Source organism: Lotus japonicus, chromosome 4 (assembly GCF_012489685.1).
Source record: "Lotus japonicus ecotype B-129 chromosome 4, LjGifu_v1.2".
NCBI classification, from domain to species: domain Eukaryota; kingdom Viridiplantae; phylum Streptophyta; class Magnoliopsida; order Fabales; family Fabaceae; genus Lotus; species Lotus japonicus.
Window position 1 is genome coordinate 69853245 of NC_080044.1, and position 27867 is coordinate 69881111.

A 27867-nucleotide genomic window follows, 5' to 3' on the forward strand; every position below is an offset into this window, starting at 1 on the left:
TAGACATGACCATCAACAGCTGGTTACGGACAGCGCCAGATACACTGGCCATCTGCATGAGAGGGGCCAAGAGGTGGAGATGGTGGAGGTGGTCCAGCAGACCTTTTTCCTTTGAATCTCGCATACTTGATTTTTTGGTGATTTTTGTGGTATGCACACCATTTGCCAGACGTCACGACTGTTTACACTTGCCTTTTTGAGCAATGATCTGGAGGCGGTACATTCTTTGGTACCCGCCCACACACCCGAAATGGAGGCCTCACATATACTGTAGGAGAGCAGGCTTTCACATTAGACCCGGGGTTGGCAGAGAGAGCAGCGGAGCGAGGGTTGGCAGAGGCAACATCAAAGCGAGGGTTGGTAGAAGACTCTTTCTGAAGTTTCGTAGAGAGGGAAGACAAGCTGGATTTCATAGAATACTCTCCCTGAGGCTTCGCTGGGAGAGCAGCAGAGAAACCTGATTTGAGAGAAGCCTTTTTCTGAAGTTTCGCAAACAGGGAAGACAAGCTGGATTTCATAGAAGACTCTTGGTCGAAAGAAGATCCAGCCATTGCAACAGATGGAGAAAAGTGTGTTTGAGAGGAAATGAATCGTCTCTCATCTTGAAGACCTTCCATTTATTTATCTGATCTTCCACTGTTGAATCATCAGTATGAGGCAATTGAGGCAGAGCTAATTCAAAGTCTTTCCCTTGAAAACACAACAACAGAGCCTTATGCATGTTGGCAAGAGAAGAAATATCAACCACACTTTCAGTAATTAGTTCAAACATGAGATTTCCAAAACTATACACGTCTGACTTGCTTGACAAGTTCCCAAAGAAAGCTTTAGGGGCCATATAAGCGCCAGTTCCCATAATACTCTCACTTGTCACAATACGAGAGGAATTGTTGTGAGAAAAAGATAGCCCAAGTCCAAAGTCGGATTTTCTGGAATAAAATTTGCGTCTAGCAAAACATTAGCAGCCTTAATATCCCTATGGAGCACTCCGAACTCCAACTCATGATGGAGATAATACAAACCGGAGGCAATCCCTTTTATAATTTGGAGCTTTTGCTCCCAATTAAGTTTGGTATCTGATGTACCGAATATGATATTAGGAAGATTACCCCTAGGATAATACTCGTAAATCATATAGTAACGGTCATCATCATCAGTAGAGTATCCTAGAGCCGTGACGATATTCTCATGCTTTACGATACGAGACATCAGGTTAGCCTCATTCTCAAGGGAGTACCTCCGAGCTTTACTCCTTTTAACTTCAATTTCTGTTCCATCTTCTAAAGTCCCATGGAACACTTCGCCAAATCCCCCAACCCCAATGAGCATAGTGAAGTTCGATGTAGCCCTTACTACATCACCAAAGTGCATGAATGGAAGGGTCATTGGATGTTCAGACTGGTTGTTTCCTTCAGATGCAGCACGAATCAAGAATGCACGTTCCTCCATCTTCTGCATTCCATGAACGAATGCTTCACTTGCACCGGAACATCGGACCGATTTGAAAGCACGTTCCTCCATCTTCTTCATGCAAGAGAGCATGGAAGGTTTGGAACGTTTGGATGAAGTGGAAAAGGAGTAGGGCATCAGTTTCAGCGAAGAAAAGGTAACCGCAGCCATGGAGAAAAGGTATTAAAAAGGAGAATAGGGTTCGATCACTTCGATGGGGTTCTAAATGTTGATTGTTAATAGCAGCTCAACTTGCTCATTTCACATTGTGAACGTACTAATGTGGTTGTCCATATATTTAATCTCTTTCTATGTCTACCTACATGTGTTGTGGGATGTTTTATTATATTTCGTATTTTAAAATCTTGATCAGTCAAGGTTTCATGGTTTTACCCTGTTGTGGTCATGTGATCAAATCTTGTAAACCACTAAATGTTAGTTTTTTTTTTGTCAGGTTAGGGTAGGCCCTGTTAAGGTTTTTTATTTCATTTTGTTTTAATTCAATTGGTTTTTTTGTATTCTTTTTTATTTTCAAAGAGTAATGTTTAAAAACCGTTTTTCAAGATCGCGCGTCATAAAGATTCAAGTCATTTTTCACAAGTCTATAAAAAAAGTGAATAAACACAATTGTGTTTTGTCGTTCTACCAAAAAAAAATTGTTTTGTGGCACATCATTAGTGTGTGAATTCTCTTTTCTTCTATTTATCCCTTAGTGTCTTTTTTCCTTTTTCTGTTACTCTTTTTTTCCCAAATCTTTGAAGCCATCTGTGAGTATATGTAGCTTTAATAAAAATGTTTTGGCAGTTTGGTCCTTTTGTTATAAGCTGTGATCCCTTTTCTCATTTTTCCAGTTTTTATAGTTCGTATGTTTTTTTTAAAAACCTTGTTATCATATTAGAACAGCCGAAAATGGGTTGGGCTAGGCTAGGCTTTGCGCGGCCTAGGCCTTACCTACATTCGAAACTCGCGGCCCAAGCCTTGGCCCGTGGTCTTTCATATGCAAAATTTTAAGATTCGGCCTAACCTTCTAGGAGGTATGGTCTGACCTACGAGCATGTTCAAAAGCCTACTAACTTAAAAATAACGTCTGAAAGAGACTAATAGACCTTGGGTCTAATAGGTCGCAAGGTCATAGATCAGCAAACTTATTAGCCTTCACAACTATCAATGAATTTCTATTTTGAATCTTGAAGAATCCAGTTAAAAAACTTATCCTCAACAATACTAAAAGGATTTCTTTTTATGAGAGAATGTTTTTAATTTAGGTTTTCATCTTAGTATTTTTTCTCTTTTAGTTTTTTAGTATTTTTGTACTTTTTAGATATGATATTAAATTCATTAATATTTTTTTGTTACAATTAAATTTATTAATATAATATATTTATTAAATTATAAAAAAAAATAGGTAAATAGGCAGGTCTATCAGGTCGAATAGGCTTTTTTGTAAGCCTAGGCCTAACCTTTTTAGCTAATCAAGCTTTTTAAAAAACTTAAGCTTGACCTTTTTAACAAATAAGTCTGGCCTAGGCCCGACCCTTGGTAGGCTAGGCCGTAGGCCCCTGATGAGCCGTCTGGCCTAGGGGTGTACAAGGGATGGGTTGGGATGATTTTGGTTAATCCTAACCCGATCCTAAACATTGACATGACCAATTCATAGACCCTAACCCGTCTCTAGACTTGAAGCAACCCGACAATATATGGGTCCAATTTAGGACGGCTCTATGTAAGATGAAACTGGGTTGACCTGAGGACAATAAATCTAAGACTATTTGATACTAATTGTAAAATTTAAAGATAATGACATACTAAAAGAGTTATAAGTTAGAACAATTTTTTAGAAGAAAGAACTTGAAAGGATCCAATTCTTGCATAATCTATTGCCCTTAAGAGGCTTACATTTTATTTGATCTAAATGCACATGACTCGAAGCAACCCGACAATATACGGGTCCAATTTAGGACGACTTTATGTAGGACGAGACTGGGTTGACATGAGAGACAATAAATCTAAGACTATTTGATACTAATTGTAAAATTTAAAGATAATAACATACTAAAAGAGTTATAAGTTAGAACAATTTTTTAGAAGAAAGAACTTGAAAGGATCCAATTTTTGCATAATCTATTACACTTAAGAGGTTTACATTTTATTTGATCTAAATGTACATGTCACTCATTTTATTTTAGGGTTAAATATGTTTATGGTCCCTGTGTATTGAGGACAGTTTGAGTTTGGCCCCTATTTTTTTCAAAGTAAAGCAATCATCCCTCCGATTACACTTTTCGTAACAAACCACCCTTAACTCCGCCAGTCCTTGCCAAATGCCATCACCTGAGGGGCAACTTTCTTTTTGGTCCACCGGTGCTCCATGGGCATTTTAGACTTTACATTCAGGGGCTTTTAGACTTTTCCCCTTTTCTCCTTCTCCCTCTCACTCTCTCTCCTCTCACTTCAATCATCTCCAACAGCACCCTTTCATGGATTCTTTGTTTTCTCTAACCCCAAAACTCTTATCATTGAATTGCAACCCTCTTCACCCTCTTCTTCAAAATTAACCCACTATCACTATGTCGATTTCATAACAACTCTATGCAGGAACCAATACTCATAACGTTATCTCAAAACTCTTACTAAATGAAACCACAATCCAAATAACACTTGAGAGCAGCAAGAACCCAGCAAAAAAAATGAACAGGACAAACTTTGCAACATTACTCTATAAAGATCAACTAAGCTTCATGGGCATCAATTTCAAGTTTCAACCTCGCAAAACAGAAACTCAAGATTCAAGACCTCAGAATCATAAATCCCCAACTTATCAGAGAGCTTGCTGCAAGCCTGAGAATCACAAATCCAGAAATCAATCGTTACATTTCTGCACAGAAAGGAAAAAGGAAAAAATGGTGAATGGATTTGGGAACGAACGGTGCGACGGTCGGGGACGCAACCGACGGCGACGAGGAGCTCGCCGATGGCATCGAAGGCGCCTTCGCTGTCGAGTCCGAAATCGAGGTCGTCATCAACGAGGACGTTGACGATGTAATCGACGATTGGCTCAGAGAACTATGTTTTCTCCAAAAACAAAATCTAACAACAAATTCAGCGCTGACAGATCTAACCCAGATCTTGCTTCAACCCAGAACTTGCTTCACCTTGGCTCTCTCTGATCTCATCTCTGTCTTTCTCCTGAATCTCTCTTTCTCTCACAATGTCTATATTGCAGATGTGGTTTGAAAACCCTGGTTCTCTTCTTAGACACATGGCTTTGGTACAGAGGTTGGGAAGTGAGGTTATGGTGGGGTATATGACAAGGTTGATGGAGGCGAAGAACCTCGTACTGCTGCGGTTAGGGTCACGGTGGCTGGAAGGTGGTGTTGGGTTCTTGCCTTGGTGGTTTATGCGTTCTTGCCTTCTGGTTTCTGGGTTCTTCCTGTGGTGGTCAGGGTCAGTGAAGATTGGTTGGGAAAGATGGGTTTCTCATTTACATTTTTGCCCTTTTATCATCCATTAAATCCTGGCCATTTAATTGAAAAATATTTCAAGATGCTAAGATCTGATGGTTATAAATAATGGAGTACCGGTGGACCAAAAAAAAGGTTACTCACCCTAGTGGCATTTGGCAAGGACTTGCGGAGTTAAGGGTGGTTTGTTACGAAAAGTGTAATCGGAGGGATGGTTGCTTTACTTTGAAAAAAATAGGGGCCAAAACTCAAACTGTCCTCAATAGACAGGGACCATAAACATATTTAACCCTTTATTTTATCTCTCTTCACTTGTCTCACATGTGCATAATGCACATGCATGATTTTCTCTTGTTAGAGCATGAAAATGTCCATCTTTTGACCAACGTTTATTTAATTCATAAGATATATGTTAAACATTTTCATTTCATCCACATGGTTAGATAAATTTGAGTACCATCTATCACATTTTGATCAATATAACAAATTAAAATTTCATAAAATATATATGTGGGACGGGCCGGGTGACCGAGTATCAACCTGAACCCGACCCGAAGCCGGATAACTCAATGATCGACCCGAACCCGATATCTTTTAATGATCGTTGAACCTGGCCTTAGAGTTTTGGGCCAGGACGGGTTGGCGGGTATGTCGGGTCTTGTACAGTGTACACCCCTACCCGACAATATGCAGGTCCAATTTAGGACAGATTTATATAGGATGAGACTGGGTTGGCCCGAGAGACAATAAATCTTAGACTATTTGATACTAATTGTAAAATTTTAAGATAATAACATACTAAAAGAGTTATAAGTGAGAACTATTTTTTAGAAGAAAGAACTTTAAATGATCCAATTCTTGCATAATCTATAGCACTTTGGAGGTTTACATTTTGTTTGATCTATATGCACGTGTCACTCATTTTGTTTAATCTCTCTTCACTTGTCTCACATGTGCATAACGCACATGCATGATTTTCTCTTCTTAGAGCACGAAAGTGTCCATCTTTTGACCAACATTTGTTTAATTCATAAGATAGATGATAAAAAATTTCATCTCATCCACATAGTAAGATAAATTTGAGCACCATCTATCACATTTTGACCCTTATAACAAATTAAAATTTTATAAAATATATATGTGGGACGGGTCGGGTGGCTTGAGTGTCAATCAGAACCCGGCCCGACCAGAAGTTGGATAACTCAATGATCAACCCGAACCCGATATTTTTTAATGATCGGGCCGAGTTCAACTTGATCCTAAAGGCTTGGACCGGAACAGGTTGGCGGGTAGGATCAAGTCTTATATATATATTTTATTATTGCGTTCTTCTTGTGACATTGAATTAAAGGGATAAAGGATGACTCAATGAAGAAGAACGCAATAATAATAAAAAAAGATTAAGAGATTACAAATTGATCTGAGTACATATGCAAAATATTGTTCCCCTTTCAACTTATCTTATTCTGGGATCGAGAGCTGTGAAGAAATAATGACCCTAAGCTATGTACCTTATTTCAAATGCAGCCATAAAAAAACTAAAAAACCAATAATAACAGTCAAAGGCTCATGCACCACCAAGCAAGCAATTATTTATGGTCTCTCAAATCAACCCTACTAATCTTTTTTTCTCTCTCTTTAATTCTTTTTCTTCTTCATGTTAAAGCCTTTTTATTATCTCTATGGCTTTGGTCAAGATTGTACTCACCTTGGTCAAAACTAAGGTGCGGACAGAAATATCCAAAGAAGCACCACACAATTCAAACGCATTAATCATTAGAGGGTAAATCTCATGTGCCCACCTCTTGTAACTCCGTGAAACCGAAACACCCTTACCCGGAGGAGAACACGACTCGCCAACACGGACGTCGTAGTACCTGATGCCCACACGCCTAGTCGCGTATGCTATGCACGCGTGAGAATCACAGGCGCGCGATAGCGGAAGTGGCCCTTGACGCAGGTGTCGAAGTTTTTCAGAGGACTCTGAATGTGGTGCAGAGTAAGCTTACACGTGAGGCGGTACATGTCCTCAAAGAGGCCACGTGCGAAGGGAAAGCTGGAGTAGGGCTTTTGGCCGAGAATGGTTGCTTGAAGGGAGAGCAGGATCTGCAGACATGTGGACACGAATGTGTTCAACTTCTTGCACTTCCTCACTAGCATTAATGGGTCGTTAAGAGTGTTGAGGAGGCTCAAACACACCTTGCCATTTTCATATAGGTGCGGACCAAGTCGGAGCCCGAACGAGAAGAAATGGAGCTCTGGCGGGCTTTTAGGATAATCAGAGGGGAACGTGATATTGAAGAAGAAGAGGCCGTCATGGTACGGCGTGCCGACGACACCTATAATTGCCGCCCTCATCATATTAATGCGTTGCTCGTAGACCCGAACGTAGATGGATTCAGGTAGATTTTGCTCAAGAAATTTTCACTCCAAAACCATATCAAATTGCTTGAACTCGGTCATATTGACAAAGAAAAGCTAAGAATTTTTTCAACTAAACCAAAATTATTTCACCCGTACCACTTATCTTCATACACAATCACGTTTATATATTACACGGCTTATCTATTTAATCTTTTAATTTTATCTTAATCTTTTCAATTCGAATCTTAACCAAATCTTTTCACGTTTAAGTTTGTTTTTTTTACATGGTGCAAATATATCACGTTGAAGTTTAAATTAGTTGTTTGAGTTAAATATGTTTTTTTATTCCTGACTTATACATCATTATCAAAATGGTCCTTATAAAATAATTTCATAGTAGTTCTTAGTCCCTAATTTTTTTTGTTTGGCTGAAAATAGTCTTTATATATAACATCATAAAACATTTTGAAAGTATTTTTATCGAGTTACGAGCTCACCTATTATTCTCACATCAGTTTTAATCTTCAAAAATCTCATTGACACTGTGGCATTATTGATATTTATCCCTATAGTAGGCATTTACATATTATTTAGAGAAAAAGTTTGATGCACCGATGGAGTAAAGTTTTTTTTACACCGTCAACCAATCAGATTTTGAGGATGTGCCACGTCAATCAATGAAATTAAATAAAATGAGAGATTTTCTCACATCCTTGAAATCTGATTGGTTGACGGTGTAAAAAAACTTTACACTGTCGGTGCATAGAAATTAAACTCTATTATTTAGTCCGTCAATTTAGACAAAAAAAAAAAAGTCTATGTGGCATTGCTCTTGTTAGGATTTGATATATCCTTATTTTGGAAGTGTCGATGAGATGATCTCTTTTTTTTTCCCCTTTGTTTTAAGATGATGAGATGATCTCTTGATCTAAACTCTTGTGCCAAAAAAAGGAAACCTTGTCAATTTATGTTATTGACTATCCATCCAAACAATATGCATTTTCTTATTACCTTTTTTACTATGTCGTTGCCCATCCAAATACAGTGAGGGGAAAACGGGAGAAATTTTGATAAGGAAATCTTCTCTTGGTCATGGGGCGAAAAAAAGAAGGGAGGAAAAAATGATGAAAGATCCATATAAAAGCTTTCTCTCATCAAGTACAGAGCAAACTCAAATTTCAATGAGACAATTGATCACTCTATTTTTTTTTATTATTATTACCATATATTATATCTCATCTAATTCAGGATCCACTTAATTGTTCTCCTTTCACTAAGTTAAATATGATATTGTATCACTCACACCATTACCAAACTGGCAGGAGATTAACTCAACTTTTCTTTCTTTCCTTTTTCTCTTAGTCAAAACAACTTAAGATTCCAATAACTTTCAGCTCATTTTGTCTGAGTTGAAGATAGGGGTGCACATAGGTTGTGTTGGATGAATTTTGGTTAAAATAAATTCGAACAGATCAAAATTATTTGGGTTGGGTTGGGTTGGATTTCACGAATTTCTTCTTCGGACCCGATCCGAACCAACCACGAAGTTCGGATTGGGTTGAATGGATTGATTGGATCACTATATTAAAATAATAATATATCTGAAATATTAAAAAATCTTGCAAATATTATTATAAATTCAGAAAAAGTTATAAAAATACTAAATATGTTATTAGGGTTGGCAATGGGCCCCGTGGGTGCGGGTTTGACCATTCCCACACCCAAACTCAAACTTAACACTCAAACCCAAACTCAAACCCAAATTTAATATGGGTGCAAAAGTTAAACCCAAACCTAAACCCCTGGGTTTCGGGTTACCCAAACCCAAACCCAAAACCCAATGTGAGCACTGAACCGACAAAAAACCAAAAAAATCGATCTGGAAACAACATGTGCATAAGAGAACAACATGAATATAAGCTGATTAAACCTCATCATCATTCCAATACAAAGGAAAAAATATAGTTCATGAACATAAGTCTACTTAGTAACTTTAAAGAATACCCTACTTAGTAACTATATAAGGGCTGATAATTAGACTTCGGATTTGGGTTTGGGTGCAGGTGCGGGTTTAATCAATCCCACACTCAAACCCAAACATGTTTTAAAACTTGGGTGAAACCCAAACCCAAACCCGAACCCAAAGAAATCGGGTTTCGCCCGAAATTTCAGGTCGGGTTCGGGTTGGGCCCCGTGGGTTTGGGTTTTCCTTCCATCTCTATATGTTATAATACTAAATAGCATGAAAATGACACAAAAAGTTATATCAAATAGAATGAAATAATATCACATAAATGACATATAACCAAATATCATGAAAACATAAAACTTCATTACCAAATGACATGAAACAATCTAACATAAATAATACCTAAAAAGTGAAAAACAACACTAAATGTCATGCCATGACACTTAGAACTTAGATGTCTCCAACATGCCAAATAATATATATAGACATGTAACAAATAACTACAAACAAATACTCTAAGTTCAAATATGACAAATAACTATAAATACTTAAGTCTCAAAGTTTCAAAAAGTCATCACTCCAACACTAGCACTCCAAGTATGAGTAAAATTATAAAAAAAAATATTATTATATGTATGGATTCTGGGTTGGGTTGGATGGATTTGAACTGAATCCGAAATCCGATCCGAACTTGGTTGGGTTGTAGTAAAATCCATCCAATTAACCCGATTATCCGATCCAACCCACATTTTTTCTATTGGATCAGATTGGGTTGGACGGGTTCATTGGATCTACCCAGCCATGTTCACCCCTACTTGAAGACACGCCTAATAGCTAGAAAATAGAAATAGTGTTACAGGACAAATTAAGTTTCTTCATGGCCGAATATAAGGACATTGTTCTAATTCAATCATCAATAAGTTGATAAGTATTAATGAATATAAAAAGTATCATATTTTATTAGCAGTCACATTTTTACATCTCCATCATGTGCGCAGATGATGAGATGCATGAATAATGGACGCTTTATTTTCGGCACATCAAGAAGAAACACTAATTATTGTTTTCTAAATAATAAATTAGCACATGCTCTCAATGAAGCAATGACAACTCAGAAAGGGATGTGATTGAAGATCATGTTCAAGAGGCACATGATGATCAGATTTAGTTTTATTTTTCTTTTGAAAGCAGAGAAAAAGCAACTTTTGCTGTATGAGAATGTTCATACTTAAAGAACATGTCTGGATACACATTACACTTATGCTTCAATGAAACTTATTAAAGTTGTTCTGTTTTAATATGTTAACAAAAGTTTAGTCAGAAAAGTACATATCTGAGGAGAACATTGGATATAATTCTTATACCAAAGCATAGAGTACCTGGAGGTTTAACGACAATTCTACCAGCCAATTGCTATTAAGAGACAAGAAATCTTTCTAATTGGGGTATTCTATTATTGTTCACATAACAAACCAAAACAAAAATGATGCAAGGAAACCTCCGTTTCACACCAGCACTATCATCTGCACCACTATCATTATTTACTCTTCAATTGTTCCTGTGTTGTCAGCTGCAATTCCACCAACATCTGAAAGTTAGTTCAAAAGGAAAGATTTATGTTGTTGGATAATGCAAACCACATTACATTATGAGATAGCAAGCTAAGAAATGAAAAGTGAAATGAGGCAAAGAAGGGCTGAAATGAAATTACTGCTGAGTTGCCTAAAAACTGAGATTGCAATCCAAAATAACAAACATGAAAGACAAATATATCTTCATTTTATTGAAGCACAGTATGATAATGGGGAAATGAAAAAGAAGTTGTTTTCTTCCAGATGCTAAGTGGACATAGAACATAAATAACTGTTCAGGGATATATTAACATTTAGATGTAGTACTAGTAGAAGGCTTGATTGTGAATAAAGACTGGGAATCCTTCTACATTTGATGCTAAACCTAAAATCAATTCTGGAGAGAAAACTTTGTGAGTCATTTTTGGGTGAAAGAATTGATTCTGAGAAAACATATACCGATTCAAACAAGTTATTGGATGGCTGGATCATATCCCTAAGACTCAGGCCATATATTCAGGGGCAGTTCCTTCCCACACAATTTTATTTTAATAGATTCCAACAATCATGCTAGAATTGATTATGACAAAGGTCAAAGGAGAAGCTAATACAAAAATGCTATTGGAAGTCCTAAATTTGATTCAATAGCTAAAATCAATTATGGATTGAAACATTTCTGAGTAATTTTTGGGTAGAACAATTGATTATGAGAAAACATAAACTGATCTAAACATGCTATTGGATGGTTGGATCTGATGCAGCCAACATTATTCTATATTATTCATGATGGTATGATAATGCAATAAACTTACAGGGGCTGTCATCATGTTGCTGATGGGTGTTCTCCATGCAGTTGAGGAGGTACTTAAAAGTCTCAATTTCACATGGAATGGTGAGTGCACCACTGTGGTCAAACCCAAATTCCTCAGCAGCCTTTTCCAGCAACATTTTGAAGAGAGGGTGGGTAAGGTAGCTGGTGGGAATGATGAACCTCCGAAGCTCCGGACCGACATAGACGGCTAAGTACCCTTTGGGAACATCATGTGGTCCTTGAGGGCTTGGGCAGCTATCATCATCAGAATCACAGTACACAACAGTGGTTAACCTCTTGTTAATCATTGGTGATATGCCTCCAAGATTCACATCTGCATGTTCATCAGAATCTTTTGCCACATGCTGCCACTTCTGAAATATTTCCTTTAATCTTGCAATCTGTCTCATTCCAATCAATTTAGACCCTCCAGCATCCTCCATCTTGGACTCTCCAGCATCCTCCATTGTTAACAATTGAATGTATCCCGGGATTAAATTCAGCAGATCCTACAACAGACTGAAAATGTACCATAAGATTTTTAACAAATTGCAATCCAAATATATAATTGTAACAATAATGAATCATGTTCTGAATTCTTTAAAAACTAGAAAAAAAGTAAAAAACAGATGTCATGCTTCTTCTTCTTCTTTTTTCTTTTCAATTAAGCTGGCCAAACATGAGTAATTGAATAAAATTACCCAGAGAATTAAGATAGAGAATGTACTGAGATTATAAGACCAATCACCAATGAGTCAATAACCATGAGGAAAACATTCATCTATCATCTAGGTACAAAAAAGTTAAAAACAAAGACAAATACTCCTCTTTTTACAATTTACATTGCTATTCCTCCTCGCGTTATCATTCCCGGCTATGCACAGATTCTTTCATAATATATGCATGTTTGGAAATCATTCTACAATTGATTTTAAAGTTAAAATTCATTCATGGAAGCTTCTGTGAGTTGCTTCTGCGTGTCAAAATTGATTCTAAGGAAAAATAAGTTGGTCGAGAAATGCTACAAGCTGTTACTAGACATATATATATCATATTTGAAATGGAAGCCTACCAAGTGAATAGATTCCTAATATTCCCAAATAATCGTTGAAAAGATCACATTGCAAATTTCCATAATCACGAAGAATTACTACCAAATTGAAAGGCAAAACAAGAAGACCGCAATGGATCCATAAGGCAAGAAAAGCATAATTAGGAGCAAAGAATGAACCTATAGTAGTCGCAGCAACAAGAAGTTTGAAAATGACCGAAATTGAGCAACAGATTAACAATGATGATGGCGAAGTTTGAATGACGATGAATAGATAAGAATGAAGAAAAAAGAAGAGCGAGAAGAGTGAAAAGAGGGATTTGGATACCTGAAATAGAAAAAGCACATGAGCTGTTTGAAAGAATGTCAACGAGACGAGACGAGACGAGGTGACAGAGCTTCTTCAACTGTATTCAAGCTGGAAGGATAATTTGCTTTTTTCTAACGCGGAACTCTCGGAGTCAGAACGAATGAAGCTCTGTTTTTTCAGTTTTCTCCCTCCAACACTTGTATTTGTATTTATAGTTTCGAATTGCCTTTATGTTCTGATTAAAATAATTCAACTTTACTTTTTTGATGCGTCACTATTATGATTATCCAATTCGTTTTTTAAGCCTACCCTGGAGGAGCTCTCCATTATATTTATCTTCTAGTCCATTAATGTTCCTTCTTCTCAATAGAGATGCCTATACTTTACAGCTACTATAGAATATAGATACTCCAATAGTTTACATATCTCACATACACTCAGAAAATTTATACGGGGATTGAGTCATATCATATAATCGAGGTTAATAAATTAAGTCTTGGAAGGGAGTAGAACGGTCATTCAAATCGCTACTCTAGTTTTCACCCTAAAAAATCTTAATTATATCATCATTAACCCCTCATCTAAAGGTTAGGGTGGGTTTGATTGCATGATCTAAGTTAAGATTATGATCATTGTTTGCGCACTATTATCATCATTACTTCCTCCGTTCTAGAAAGTTTGTAGTTTAAGGTTATGGTACAAAGACTAAAAAAACAGTTATTGATAGTATAATTTGACTAGATTGTCCTTATTTAATTTTACTAGTATGATGTGCAACTATTAAATTATACTTAGATAGAGAAGAATGTAATTAATAGAGAAGAGTTGTAGTTGGTTAATATGAAAGGTGATAAGTGAGAGAAAATGTATTAAATGAGAGTATAGGTGGAAAAAATTAGCAAAAAATGCATTGGTTTAAAAAAAACAACAAACATTTTGGGATATTGAAAGATGGTTCAAAACAACAAAAAAAAATAACCATTAAAAATAAGGAAAGAGAGTAGGGAGGAAAGGGTGTTCTTGGGAAGAAAAAACTCTTTAAGTTTCGAAATGAACAAGGCTAAATGATTAACTTGTGAACGAACTTTAACTTACTTTTCAAGAAGAGACAAGGTTATGAGTTGTGTGAAGAAATCATGTGCTCAAGCACAACATTTATAAAGAAGGGGAAAACCTGCGAGAATCTTTTCCCCCCTCAATTTCAATTCCTAAATTAAAGAAGAATGTGAACATGTATGATACCTAAAATAAAGAGTGAAAATTTTAAAAATGACAACATTGAAAGTCGCGACTTTATTACATGTCTTTATGTTGTCGAGACTCGAGTTATGAGAGCTGGATTTGGCACCCCAACCTTTAGATTTCACACTCCTAATTTTCGGATTTTCGGGTTCCGAATTATTTCGGAATCTTATATTCCGAAATTATATCATGATTTGTAGTGCAAAATACATGTAACATCCCACTTTTGAGTGAAAAAATACTTCGGAAACCTTATTTCCGAAATATTTCGGAAACTAAGTTTCCGAAATATTTCGGAAACTAAGTTTCCGAAAGTGGGGTGACATTTCTAATGAGTGGGGTGTCAAATCTAGCTGTCTCGAGTTATAATTGAAAGTCTCAAAAAGACTAAAATAACCGAGTAGCAAAAGAGTAGAATTTACTGAATTTTATCTTAATCAAAAGTAGGTTTAAAGTGAATGTTTATCTTAGATTGCGTTAACACTTTTAAGTGATTTTTCATTTCTAATTGTTTACTTTGCATTTTGGATCATTATTTCATTCATAAAGACTCCATTTGTACTTAGCTTAAGCTTGTCAAACTTTACATTACATGCCGAAGTATAAGCTCCTGTTCTAGTTGGTCCAAATAGCTGCAAGGCTCAATGTGGTTCTTGACGTCCAAAAAGTTTCACAACTAAGTGAGCACCCTATTTTTCTGCTAGGACGACCGAAACGATATTCACCTTGTCCAACGGTTAGGCAAGCAAAATAAAGTTGACACATCTATTAAACAGTTGCAATGTTACTTAAGGGGGTAACCATCATCTCCACCTGCTAAAGAGTTGTAACTAAATAAAGAACAATAAAGATATCTAAATTGTAGTAATAATTAAGAAAATGCATGAACCTATATAGTGTTACTTTATTGACAAATCAATGGGAGGGAGCGATCGCCAATCCAAGTAAAGTGCCGCGAACCGCTGTGGGCCTGTGGCGTGCCAGTGAAGTTGAAGTCTCCAGTTTCTCTTCCTCTCTTCTCTACGACTTGGAGCCAAGATTCGTTTTTCTCATATCACTTCATCTTCTTTTCCCTGCAAATTTTGGGGATTTTTCACACCCATTATCATGCTAAAACTATAATCCAAATAATCATTTTTGTTTTTTTTTGGCAGGGAATTATACATTCATGTGTAGAGCAGCGTATAATCCAAGCGTCATAAATCATGGCCTGCAACCTTCGGTTAGTAATTTTTTGTTTATTTTTCTTATGGCATTTGTTTATGCTGATCTCTGTTTCTCATGTGTAATTTTTTGTTTATTTTTCTAGAAACAGTTTCAAATGCATTCATTCACTAAGTCATACAAGGGAGCCATGTGTGAACAAAATAATTTCCTTTCAACAATGACTACTAACAGCACTAATGTAAGTTCTTTTCTTTGAGATGATAGATTCTATGGTAGTATGCTATATACTTCTATTAATGTATCACAGCATTCAAAAACACACTAGTTATTGTGTGTGCATTATAAATATGGATGAAGTAACAATGTTGATCATCTAGATCATTTCACCATTGTTTTATTAAGATTACTGAAAACTGAAAGAAAATTACTTGCACTGGTGTGCCACAGGGCAAGTTTTTTATTGTAAACTGCTGATTTCTTATTTCTAGCTAGACATGCTTTGGTAGTTGAAGAAGAGCTGTCCAGTATTATATAGCGGGTTTTTTCTCTTGTTAAGTGTTTACTTAGACAAGTGAGAACTTCAAAAAGTGAGGAAATTTTGACTGTTGAGGTTTAGCCACTCTGCTAAACCCTTCCATGTATGTGGTGTGCATCCAAATATTATTGATTTCATGCTCTCAAGTCTCAACCATATGTGTATGATATTTGAGCAGGAGTTAGGTTGTTGCTAGAGTGTGATTCTTTCAAACAAAACAGAAACAATAACAATCTGTAAGCCTCTGTTGTTGCAGTGGATCACATTTCCTTGAAATATTTTCCATTCCATGCCCCATGTGATCAAATGTCAATAATCGACGTATTTATCAAATGCCCAATTGGCCTTCTAATCATTCGTGATCCGTCAGTGTAAACTTGCCTTACTATTAGTGTTGTACCTTATCCATATATTTTATTTGATGATAATAGAGCATCATGTGAGTGTGAATGATAGGTTGAATAATTGAATATGCTTACATGGAATACAGCATCCTTGGTTAAGTACATCAGGGCCCATATCTTCGCCAAATTTTTAAAAACAATTGACATTTGTCAGTTTGCTGATCCCTTCCTTAATACGAGTCAACTTTATGTAGGATATCTGTGACTATTATTGACAAGGATTGCGAGGAAAAGATTATCAAAGTCCCTGTTGGCATGTCTATGTTAGAAGCTACTAATGAAAACGACATTGAACTGGAAGGTAATAGCTATATGGTGACCCTTCTTACACGCTGCATTTTTCAATTGACAATATGCAATTGTGTTATTGCAGTTCAATTTGCATCCTCAAGTTTCTTCCAAGTCCATTTTCTTTAACCAAAGTTAATTTCTTATTTGATGTGATTGAAGGAGCATGTGAGGGCTCACTTGCATGTTCAACTTGCCATCTTATAGTCATGGTAGGTACATCATGGATGATATATGCAGCTAAGTGCTGCTGGATATCAATTTTATTATTCTCCTAATATACCGTTTTCCACTTGCAAGAGGGTCACATTTGAACTTTGTGTAGGACGTAGAATATTACAATAAGTTGGAAGATCCAGCTGATGAGGAAAATGACATGTTGGATCTAGCTTTTGGGCTCACTGAAACGTGGGTTTCTTATCCATGAAATTTGGGATTTCAAAATTTTATTTTCCATTTTTCCTGCCACAAATTTCCTCTTAGACTAAATTTGGCAGCTCTATGCAGGTCACGTCTGGGTTGCCAAGTGATTGCTAAACCTGAACTTGATGGAATTCGTTTAGCTATTCCTTCTGCTACTCGAAACTTCGCTGTTGATGGTTATGTGTCGAAACCACACTAGCAAGTACTGGATAAATTCGGGTGTGGTGCAAAGAATGCAGCTATCTCAGTTTTGTAGCTTCTACCGAGTTAGATTAATGAGCATTAATTGATCATGGGCATTATTATTCATATTGAGTTTTGTCTATGATTGCCGACAAACTAGAGTGATCAAGATCGAATTCGATTAAGCTATAATTGCTTGCCAATAAAATTAGTGTATTATTTCTGCTGTATAAGTAACTTAAGCTTAATTACACACAAGAGGTAGCTTAGTTGGGAACATACGCCGGATGTGTGAAAAGAGCCCCTGTAACTAAATTTTGGATCTGAAATCCTCCTCCATTGACTGGATATTAGCCAACTGAAGGAAAGGAGATAGAAAATAGAAAATATTATGCAACTAAGAAACGCGTCCAAACCTTCCAAACAACATCCAATAAACATTGTTAAACCCTAAACCCTAAACATTGAATAAGATGTGAGGTTGATTTATAGAGGTGATGTTAATGTCTATACATCTGATTGACTCAGTACAATCTAACTCTACCCTCCAAAGCTTTCTTTCTGCATAGTGAACTCATTTGGAGAGGAGGGTTGTTAAGCAAGAAGCAGTTTGAACTTAACCTAAACTACATCAGAAACTAAAAGCATGGAATCATAAGTTCATAACCAGTAATCAGAAAATGTCTATTTTAACAGGTCAATTATATTATCCCTGACAAAAAAATACCTGAGAAAAGCCTAGTGAGAGTAAAATGAAGTTAAAATACTGCAACATCCCCGGAAGGTCAGGTAATTGGGAAATAACGAGTTCACAACAACATTAGCAAGCAATTTAGCAAACAATCTAGATTAAGGTTCTCTAGTAAAAGATTGAGCCATTTTCTGCCAAAAGTGAACTTGTTGGAAATCATAGAAGTGATGTTGATTATTAAACATCTCGAGCAATGGCGGAAAACCATGCAGTGAAGATCAGATGATCAGTTCCATATTCGATAAAGAATTTACTTAACATATGTTATAAATCTAAACAAAAATGACTAACTGGAAAAAACAAAGTGTTGTGTAAATGTGACCTTTAAACTCATTTCAGAAAACGTATCAAGCATAATTAATCACTGAACATCTAAGAATGGGGCAAAATTGATCTTCAAGAAAACAGAACCCTAATCAAACTAGTACCTGTAATGTAATAGCCATTCACATATGTAAAGAACTAAATACAAAGAAAAATAAGTCAAATCTGATTGTGTTTCAGCTCAACTTCCTGAGAATTTTGGAAGCCCAACGCTTAACACGTCCTCTCAATGTGTAACCAAAAACAACTCCAGCAACAAAGCAAATTGCACAAAGCTTTGAGCATGTCCAGTAAGACAGTGCTTGTCTGCAAGAAAAAAACACATAATTAACTACCCTAAGGTGAAAAGCCAAACCCTAATCTTAATCCCAACTGAAAATGAATAGTGATGATGATAAACAATCAAATCATGGCGAAGAGAAGAGACATACCTGGAAGGTCTGGTAGCCAAAACGAGGGACGAATCGTGAGCTCGGCCGTGGCTATTACCGAAGCTCAACGACGACGGTGTTCTGAGGTCGCCGGAAACCTTGACGACAGCTTTCCCAGCAGCACCCTCCATCGCTTCAAAGTACAATCACAACGCCGCCGCTTTCACAGCTTCTTCAATTTCCTCTTCTTCTTTTTTTTCTCTTAAGGAACGACGTCGTAAGACTATCACATTTAAAAGCTCACATTCACTAACAGTAAAAAAAAAAAAAAAATTTAAATTGCACCCGCCAGGAATGGATCAATGGACCTCGGAAAAATAAATTGCACCCGCCAGGAATCGATCAATGGACCTCCTCTATCCAACCTATATGTCCCATAATTTCTACCACTTGAGCTATCATACAGGGACAGAGTCATTTGACTTTGATGCGTAGACAAATGCAAAGACCCTTTTATGCTTAAATTCAACTTTTTATTACAAAATTTGTGCGCGACAAAGATCAAACTCTATACAACTTGGTCATAGAGGCTCTAATAACAACATGTTAAGAGTCAATATAGCAAAAACTTGATAAAAATCATATAAATGATTTTATATTATTTCTCTAACAACATAAATCACATTAGAACTTTAAATCTGATTATGTGGCACATAATTGACTTTAAATTGAATTGTGTGGCAGGTATATGCAAAATTAGATTAGAAAAAGATATACAAGATAAATGAGTCACCATTTAACGACAAAGTCTAAAAAACGACCGTATATTACTAGGGATTAAAAAGTAAAAAAATGTTTAAGTGTTTAAAAACAATATTTGCTATAGTTTTAGGGACTAAAAAAGACATTTAAGCCAAAACAAAGTTAGCATTGAGGTTAAAGTTGAACATTAATCATCCACCACCCAATCCTTATCTATATGAAATCTCAATTCAATCTTTAATATACTCCCTCCTAAATCCTAAGCAACAGGAAAGAACAGAAGAGGAAGCACAAGATGTTTTGTTATTCATCACCATCAATGGCTAAGGCTTCTTCCCTCACCCTCCCAAACCCAAACCACTCTCTTCCCATCTTCATCCACTCTCCATCTTCTTCAAACCTCCCATTTCCATTCCCCCAATCATCTTCTAATTCTCAATTTATTGGCCTCAAGCTATCTTCTACTCATTCATCCTCTTGCTCAGTTCCATCTTCTTCATTCAAAGGTTCCATTGTTGCCAAGGTGAGTAAAGGTTCAAAGCCACCTGCTTTCACGCTGAGAGACCAGGATGGGAAGACTGTGAGCCTCACCAAATTCAAAGGAAAACCTGTGGTTGTCTATTTCTACCCTGCTGATGAAACCCCTGGCTGTACCAAACAGGTAAATTTAATTTTCGACTATATTCCTTCCTTAATTCAAACAATGTAGCTTACTTCACTTCAATTATAGCAAGAAATGAAAATATATTCTCAACATTTCGAAAATTTAGAATTCAACACAAAGTGGATAGTGGAGGAGATAACTACCTAGCCAGCTCTGTCAGTTCAAGTGTACACAAGGAGGGAAAGAAAAAAGTGAAGTGTACAAGTATTGTTTGTGGTCCTTATGAACTGAGATGACATGGCAAATATGCTGAGATTTATTGCAATGCAGGTAGACAGACATTGTTGTTCTTTTGAAAAAGGAAGGTGTTGTTTATGGAACATGAGGTTTATGACATAAATCCGATAGGATAAAGGCCTAATATTAGATTATGCAGAAACAATGCAATGAATCATTACCATTGCACTGCTCATATGGATTTGAATTGCGGACAACATCGCGTGATGCAGCCACAATAATGACGAGTTATGATTCATACACACCTTTCACTTATTTTCACCTTCATTTTTTATCAATTTATCTCTTTTATACCAATCAAATCATTTGTCACATCTTTACTTTTTCTTTCTTTTATTCCTATCTCTCTCCTCCACCTCTTCACACCTCCAAAATGAGACCTTGTGATGGTTTTTGGACTTTTGGGTACTTACTATCAGGCACGGATCCACGTTAGTACCTTTGGGGTCAATTGCCCCCACAAAAATTTATTGTTTTCAAAATGATATTTAATACTATATATATTATTGTTTTACACTATTCTTGGTGAGCAATTCTATTGAACATTCATCCTCCACGTATCCTTATCTATCTGAAATCTCAATTCAATCTTCAATAAACCTACCTCCCTCCTAAGTAACAGAGAAGCACAAGATGTTTTGCTATTCATCATTATCAATGGCTAAGGCTTCTTCCCTCACTGTCCCAAACCCAACCCACTCTCTTCCCATCTTCCTCCACCCTCCATCTTCTTCAAACCTCCCATTTCCATTCCCCCAATCATCTTCCAATTCTCAATTTATTGGCCTCAAGCTATCTTCTTCTTCTTCTCATTCTTCCTCTTTCTCAGTTCCTTCTTCTTCATTCAGAGGTTCCATTGTTGCCAAGGTGACTACAGGTTCAAAGCCACCTGGTTTCACCCTGAAAGATCAGGATGGGAAGACTGTGAGCCTCTCCAAATTCAAAGGGAAACCTGTTGTTGTTTATTTCTACCCTGCTGATGAGAGCCCTAGCTGTACCAAACAGGTAAATTTGATTTACTCCTTTTTTCCTTCCTCAATTCAAACAATGTAGCTAGCTTCACTTCAATTATAGCAAGAAATGAAAATTTATTCTTAACATTTTAAAAATATAGAATTCAATTCAACACAACAGTGGATATTTATAGACTTATAGTTGAGGAGGATAACTTACCCAGCCAGAACTGTCAGTTCAAGTGTCCCAAAGGAGGGAAATGAAGGGAAAGAAATAGTGAAATGTATATGTATTGTTTATTGAAATGCAGGTACACATTGTTGTTCTTTTGAAAAAGGAAGGTGTTGTTTATGGAACATGAGGATTATGACATAAATTCGATAGGGTAAAGGCATAAATTAGATTATACAGAAACAGTGCAATGAATCATTACCATAGCACTGCTCAAATGGATTCGGATTGCAGATAACGTCACGTGATGCAGCTGCAATATTGCGGTTGTGGCTGCAACCGCATCACTATGAGATTATGGTGTGTGTGAAAAACTGAAAATCCCACAGTTCTGCTACTCAGGAGGGCGCAGCGGCTGCATCATTCTGCAAAGATACTCAGAGTCCTGACATAAATTCTTTTTCGTTCTTTGTCTTACCTTATTTAGTAGATTTAGAGGAAATTCAAGGGATTAGGAAGAATGAAGATTTTGGATGGTATTGAGATAGTGAGGAAAGAAATGTAGGATTTGGGTGGAGGGAGGAGGAGATATGGAATTTTCGAGGTCATTTATGCTAGCTAGGCTATATTTACTGCAGATATAAAATAAGTTTATACCACAATGGCCAGCGCAACAGCCTCAATGCAATGCCCACATTTGTCGCAGCTGCAACCACAAATCCACAATTGCAATTTAAAACCATGCAACTGATATAGTCTCAATGCCAATTTAATTTATCTATTATTACAGGCTTGCGCTTTCAGGGATTCTTATGAGAAGTTCAAGAAAGCAGGAGCTGAGGTTGTTGGTATAAGTGGTGATGATTCTTCATCTCACAAGGTAAAAATCAAAAGTTGCACTTTCCACTGCTATTTTTTTGTTATTATTATTTGCATTTGATCATGTTATTTTATTCTGAATCATGCAGGCATTTGCAAAGAAGTACAGACTTCCATTTACATTGTTGAGTGATGAGGGTAACAAGGTGAGGAAAGAGTGGGGAGTGCCAGGTGATTTCTTTGGAGCATTGCCTGGGAGAGAGACTTATGTTCTTGACAAAAGTGGAGTGGTTCAGCTCGTATATAACAATCAGTTCCAACCAGAAAAGCATATCGACGAGACCTTAAAACTACTTCAAAGCCTTTAAGGATTTCGATTCTTTTGTTCTCTATATCGCTTGACCTGATTCAGAGGTGGACAAGTATGTAAGCATAAATTGTATCGTCTGTAATTACTTAGCTGATTTTGCATCCTTCGATCGCATCGAGGTGATAACATTCTCCAATAGAGAGCAAACATCTATAACCTCTCCGGATGTAATAATGCCTTCAATTGTCTCTAATAGAGTCATATTTCAGTATCTTTTACATATAGTGAAGTTTAGTTTCAATTGATAAAGTTACCATCCATTATATTTTTTATGTGGTTTTTGAACCTATTTCAAACAACAGGGCTCAGCAATTTCGATGATTTATTCAAACAACATTGATATAACCTTGAAGGAGTCATGACTACATTTCTTAAACATGGCTCTGAGTGTCTAAACCATATTTAGCCCTCAATTCTCACAGTATACTCATCCCCCAATATTTTGACCCTTATCTTTAAGGGGACACCAAACTGACTACTACTATATTTCTTCCCAATAGAACATGCTGGTATGTTTCTTATTATTCCTATATTATTTATGCGGTTACTAATAGAATGGTTATAACTCATAAGCAACATGATCAATCTTGCTTCTCATTCTCATAGTCTGCACTGCTGTATGGGCCAAATGCTTCAGATATCCAGTTCTTCTTCCTCAAGGAATTCCACCCCATATCTTTGCATATTTCATCACTATGGTTGATGCTATATGTTGAAATGCAGTGTCTCTTATAGAACCTTGTAGACCTTTTCATCACTTCCATCTCCTTATTTGTATGTGAAAGCATGCTCTCAACATCTGGGAGCTTGAATTTGTTGTCTATCAGAGCGGAAAGCCACATGGAACGTAACTCTGATGAGTGAAGATTTGAAACACTCTCAACATAGCCTACAAAAGCCATGTTTGGAATCAATGGATGTATAGTTCCCCTGTCATGATTAGTAAGGATTAAATTATTAGTTCTCAAATATTTTTGTATGAAAGCAACAAAAGATGAACTATAGTGTCTTTCTTACCTGTATAAAGGCATAATACCAGAAGAAGGGTACTCCAACAAGCTACAAAATGGCTCTGGTAAAATGGATTTGAGCTTTTTCTTTCCATCAAAACCAGTTGCTAAAACCACTACATCAGCCTCCAGTTTTGATTTGTCCTCAAATTCAATTCCTCCATTCCAAAACCACCACTTTGATGTTTTTTTGAAGAGAATTTTGCCATTTTCAGCCTCTGAGAAGAAATTTTCAGGCATAATGGCCATTTGGCAAGATGCATAATCTTCCTCAAAGGGATGTTCTGGTTTCAACCCATACTTCGCCAATGGAAATTTCCACATAATGTAAGACTCAATGAACTTTGAAATTCCATGCCTCTGTTATAGTTCATTGCACAAGAAACCATTAGCTATATAGACTTTTAGCTGCCATAACATTTATTCAAAGAATGAATGCAGTATGTGATTTTGTTAGTGAAAGAAGTTAATGTACCATTGGAGACAACATGAGGCTGAGAAGGGTTCTGAGAAAGCTCTGGTCTGGACTTTCATGGAGGAGCTGAGAAGATCTTGTAGAGTAGAACAAGAAAAATGGTAATCCCCAAACCCAGTAATGAGGAACTGCCCAATGCAAAGTCCTTATTATCATGGTACATGGTTGTCCTTCAGGTCCTTCACAACAAGTCACCAGTAACTTTGTTATTGAAAGTTTAATTAAGAAACAAACTTAAAAATATAGAACAAATAAAAATTACAATAGTTTTATAACTGGAATTAAAAACTAGAAAGAAAAAAAAAACAAGAAAAAAAGATAATCAAAGACTAAACAACGTAGAAGTTTCTCTCGTTTTCTTTCATATCATTGAATCAAGTTAATACTTTTCATTTTTCAAGCTGGTCAAAATGACATGTGGCGTTGAAATTTTAGGCAAGTTTTCATACACACATCTTATCTATAGTATTTAAGAATAAGACTACCACACGTGGTTCTAATTTCTGCGGCTAAAGGTGAAAGTTGGAATTAGACATTGAAATCCAGTTTTTGTCATTAAAAAAGTCTGTTACATTTCTAAATTTTGCCATGTCACCTTGACGTGTCAACCTATGCACAACAACTTTCTTGAAGTCAAAACAATTAAATAAAAAGAACTCAAATTTATAAAAATGTTGGTTCATGAATTATTCGATCAAAGTTTAATATAAAATAATGTATGTTTATACAAAAGTGATTAAAATATTTATAAATTTAAATTTACAATTTACATTATTTGTATTTAAATTTATTTAATTATAAAAATTTATTATATCTAATTTTTATATGTGTGTGTGTTCATAAAAAAACATGAAATTCACAAATATATGTGTGGATTGGTTGAATTTTCCTTTTTAGATAGAAAACTAGGACTTGAAAAAGGCCTTAATATTCATTTTAAAGTTAAATCCTGCCTAATTATTTTATATGACCTATTGACCTGTCCAGCTTCACATCAATTATTATTGTTATATATATATATATATTAAATTATATGGAAAGAAGAAAAGAACAGTCAACAAGACAAAAACTTCTTTTACACATATTGTGCAATCAAACTGTGCAAGTAGAGACTTGGAAAATTATAGCTCGGTTGGTTGGAAAAAAAATCAATAAGAATAAATTGGATACCAACTAAAAATTCTTTTGGTTGGAACACTATTACTGTCTTCGCTATTGCTGATGCCTATACAGTCACAAGTAAGAGTGAAAATGACAATGACCAGAAAATAGAATAAAAGACAAGCATGCATGATAATTTGGTCGCCATTAGAAAAAGAACTTTCAGAGACTTGTCTTCATATCCCACAACACATATGTGCAATTGTTGCCAAACTAAAATTGGGAAAAGGCTGCGAAAGATGGACGAGGAAAAAACAATAACAATTGCTTTCACATTAATCATCAACGTGCTTCTATAATATTGTTCCAAAAATAATTAACAAACTAATAACACCACCAAAAGGGACTAATTGACAATTATGTACCTTGGTTTGCCTGTGCACACTCCATGGCTAAATCAAGAGCAGATTTTTTGAAACCAACCACCACAACTTTTTTCCCTTTGAGAAGTTGAGTAGAAGCATCATGGTCAAGTTTAGAGTAATCAAGCGAATGCAGAACCTTTCCATTGAATACATCAGGACCTTGATTGCGTGGAAACGTTGGAATCTTGGGTATGTCCCCATATTTCCCAATGCAAACCACTACATACTCGAACCCATACCACTGAAATATATTGTAAAAAAAACAGATTATACAACCATTATTACACATAATATTTTACAATAATAAGTTTTGAAATGTTTGTTTTTGGTGAATAAATGACATTAGGGTGTGTTTCGTTGGTATGTTGGAACTTTTAAACATTGGCGTGAACCTTTCCGTATTAATTGAGATAATTGTTTCTTCAACTAACCCATCATCCAATCATATTGGAGATAAGTGAGTTGGAATTTTCATATTTTATTTATTAATTTATTTTTAACTCATTTATCTCCAATGTGATTGGATAATGAGTTATTTAACACAAACTTTATCATGGGTCATTTAGACAACCCTTATAATAAATAAAAAGTTTCTGTCTTATAAAATGAATTTTTGAAATGTTTATTTTGTTTTGGTGAACAAAAATTTGAGTGAGTTTGGTAGTGAGCATGCCTCCTGGACCATATGTTATTTATAGAAGTGGTTATATTAGTAGTGAAAATTGAACATACAGCTTATAGAGAGCTTTTAGAGAGGAAGTGACTCGTCAAGTCGTTATTAATAACTGAACTAACATATTTTGGTCAAAAAAACTAGGAGTTATCTAAATAGTTCTGCTTATCTAAAAAAATCTAAATAACCCTTAAAAAAATTGGGTTGAATCACCATAATCCTAGGTAGACTAATAATATGTAACATATCAATAAATTAAGCAAAACTATATCATAAAATTAGTTAACTTTTTAATGGAAATTTACAAAAGATACCTAAATAAATAGGTTTCAAGAACTTTTACAATTCTTCATTTCTAACCAACAAACAGTTTTTACTCCTTTTGTGGAAAGGAAAGGAGGTAAGGGAATATATGAGTGTGTTTGAACAACATTGATCCACTTTAAAATCATGTTTTAAATTCACGTTTTTAAGGAAATATTTTCTTTAAAATTTATATATATATATTATATTAATTATTGCTTAAAACACTAGGTTTTTTTTTGGATAAGCTTAAAACAGTAAGCATAGATCATAAATATCAAATTAAGATCAATATGAAGTTAGTGTATCTTTTGAAATTCATTTGAAAACTATGGTGAAGTTAAAATTATGGTGAACAGTAGTAAAAGCTACAAAAGTTGCTTATGTCTACCATAATTTTGATATTTTTGTAGTTTTCAAACATTAGATAAGTTGGAGGTGGATGATGATCAAGACCTGAATGGTATCTGAATGATTATCCCGCACAGCAACCTCCCAAACAGGACGACCAGGAAGGGGGCTTCCAAAGTCACGTTCACCCTCCGTCGGTACCCGGTTCCCTAAGAACCGGATTTCAACCACCTTGGAGTTGAACCGGATGTTTTTCATGACATCAAAGTGTTGAGCATAGGAGTGCAAGTACTTCAATATCTCCAAGTGGGTTGGGAAATCAGAGTTGTCCCTTTCATGCCAAGGGAAATCAGTGAACTCATAATCACGACGGTGAGATTGAAGCTTTGTGGAATTGTAGGAGCAATGCCTCCAAACTCCGCCAATGGAATCAGAGGCTTCGAAAATGATAGGGTTGTGGTGTGATAGCTGTTTGGCTGCTGCTATGCCACTCACTCCAGCTCCTATGATGGCTATTTTTGAAACAAACATGGTGTTGTGTTCACGGATCATAGCCATGCTTTCAAGGTGTTTGTGTAGTGAAGAATGTGTATAGGTGTAAGTTCTGTGCAATGACAATGGGTGTGGGAGTTTGGTATTTATAGATGCTCAAGCTGCATGCAATCGTCACTCTTAGATCACGTGGCGGAGACTTTTCTTGTGAAAAATGAACAAGAAAGTTATCAAAGGGTTTAGAGTACTCTTATATTGCTTTCATTTCTATGCTGGAAAATAATTTGTAGACATTCATACTATACAAATATTTAACAAATAGTTAGGAATAATTATATCTTCATACCTTAAAAATGGGGTGTGGAGAGGTGGAGGAAGAGAGAGAT

General features: G+C 36.0%; 5 protein-coding genes across 11 annotated transcripts; 2 read left to right on the forward strand and 3 right to left on the reverse strand.

Annotated features, from left to right (window-relative positions):
- Positions 1 to 10577: 10577 nt before the first annotated feature.
- On the reverse strand, positions 10578 to 13241 carry LOC130715910 (auxin-responsive protein SAUR40-like). Of its 5 annotated transcripts, none has more exons than XM_057566064.1 (3): positions 13005 to 13241; positions 11627 to 12134; positions 10578 to 10831 (listed from the first exon to the last, which is right to left on the reverse strand). In XM_057566064.1, exons 2-3 carry the CDS (start codon positions 12090 to 12092, stop codon positions 10785 to 10787), a joined length of 513 nt encoding a protein of 170 aa, XP_057422047.1. In that variant the 5' UTR covers positions 12093 to 12134; positions 13005 to 13241; the 3' UTR covers positions 10578 to 10784. The 5 variants fall into 5 exon arrangements, with proteins under 5 accessions (XP_057422047.1, XP_057422045.1, XP_057422049.1 ...); XM_057566062.1 differs by having other exon boundaries at positions 11627 to 12144; positions 13005 to 13228; XM_057566066.1 differs by having other exon boundaries at positions 10578 to 10813; positions 11627 to 12144; positions 13005 to 13196.
- Positions 13242 to 15091: 1850 nt separating this feature from the next.
- Positions 15092 to 17420, forward strand: LOC130716217 (adrenodoxin-like protein 2, mitochondrial). 2 transcript variants are annotated; one of them, XM_057566419.1, is made up of 6 exons: positions 15092 to 15450; positions 15538 to 15633; positions 16529 to 16635; positions 16785 to 16834; positions 16948 to 17030; positions 17130 to 17420. In XM_057566419.1, coding segments are annotated over exons 2-6 (357 nt in total). In that variant the 5' UTR covers positions 15092 to 15450; positions 15538 to 15631; the 3' UTR covers positions 17245 to 17420. The 2 variants fall into 2 exon arrangements, with proteins under 2 accessions (XP_057422402.1, XP_057422403.1); XM_057566420.1 differs by having other exon boundaries at positions 15544 to 15633.
- A 930-nt stretch (positions 17421 to 18350) lies between these two features.
- Positions 18351 to 18949, reverse strand: LOC130716218 (uncharacterized). Its single transcript, XM_057566421.1, has 2 exons — positions 18735 to 18949; positions 18351 to 18609 (listed from the first exon to the last, which is right to left on the reverse strand). Exons 1-2 carry the CDS (start codon positions 18863 to 18865, stop codon positions 18480 to 18482), a joined length of 261 nt encoding a protein of 86 aa, XP_057422404.1. The 5' UTR covers positions 18866 to 18949; the 3' UTR covers positions 18351 to 18479.
- A 733-nt stretch (positions 18950 to 19682) lies between these two features.
- On the forward strand, positions 19683 to 22873 carry LOC130711459 (peroxiredoxin Q, chloroplastic). 2 transcript variants are annotated; one of them, XM_057561085.1, is made up of 3 exons: positions 19683 to 20097; positions 22253 to 22342; positions 22431 to 22873. In XM_057561085.1, the coding sequence occupies exons 1-3, from the start codon at positions 19732 to 19734 to the stop codon at positions 22647 to 22649; spliced, it is 675 nt and encodes a 224-aa protein (XP_057417068.1). In that variant the 5' UTR covers positions 19683 to 19731; the 3' UTR covers positions 22650 to 22873. The 2 variants fall into 2 exon arrangements, with proteins under 2 accessions (XP_057417068.1, XP_057417067.1); XM_057561084.1 differs by lacking the exon at positions 19683 to 20097 and adding an exon at positions 20846 to 21342.
- Positions 22874 to 22956: 83 nt separating this feature from the next.
- Positions 22957 to 27651, reverse strand: LOC130711458 (probable flavin-containing monooxygenase 1). Its single transcript, XM_057561083.1, has 5 exons — positions 27095 to 27651; positions 25663 to 25903; positions 24137 to 24315; positions 23669 to 24021; positions 22957 to 23581 (listed from the first exon to the last, which is right to left on the reverse strand). Exons 1-5 carry the CDS (start codon positions 27545 to 27547, stop codon positions 23233 to 23235), a joined length of 1575 nt encoding a protein of 524 aa, XP_057417066.1. The 5' UTR covers positions 27548 to 27651; the 3' UTR covers positions 22957 to 23232.
- Positions 27652 to 27867: the final 216 nt, after the last annotated feature.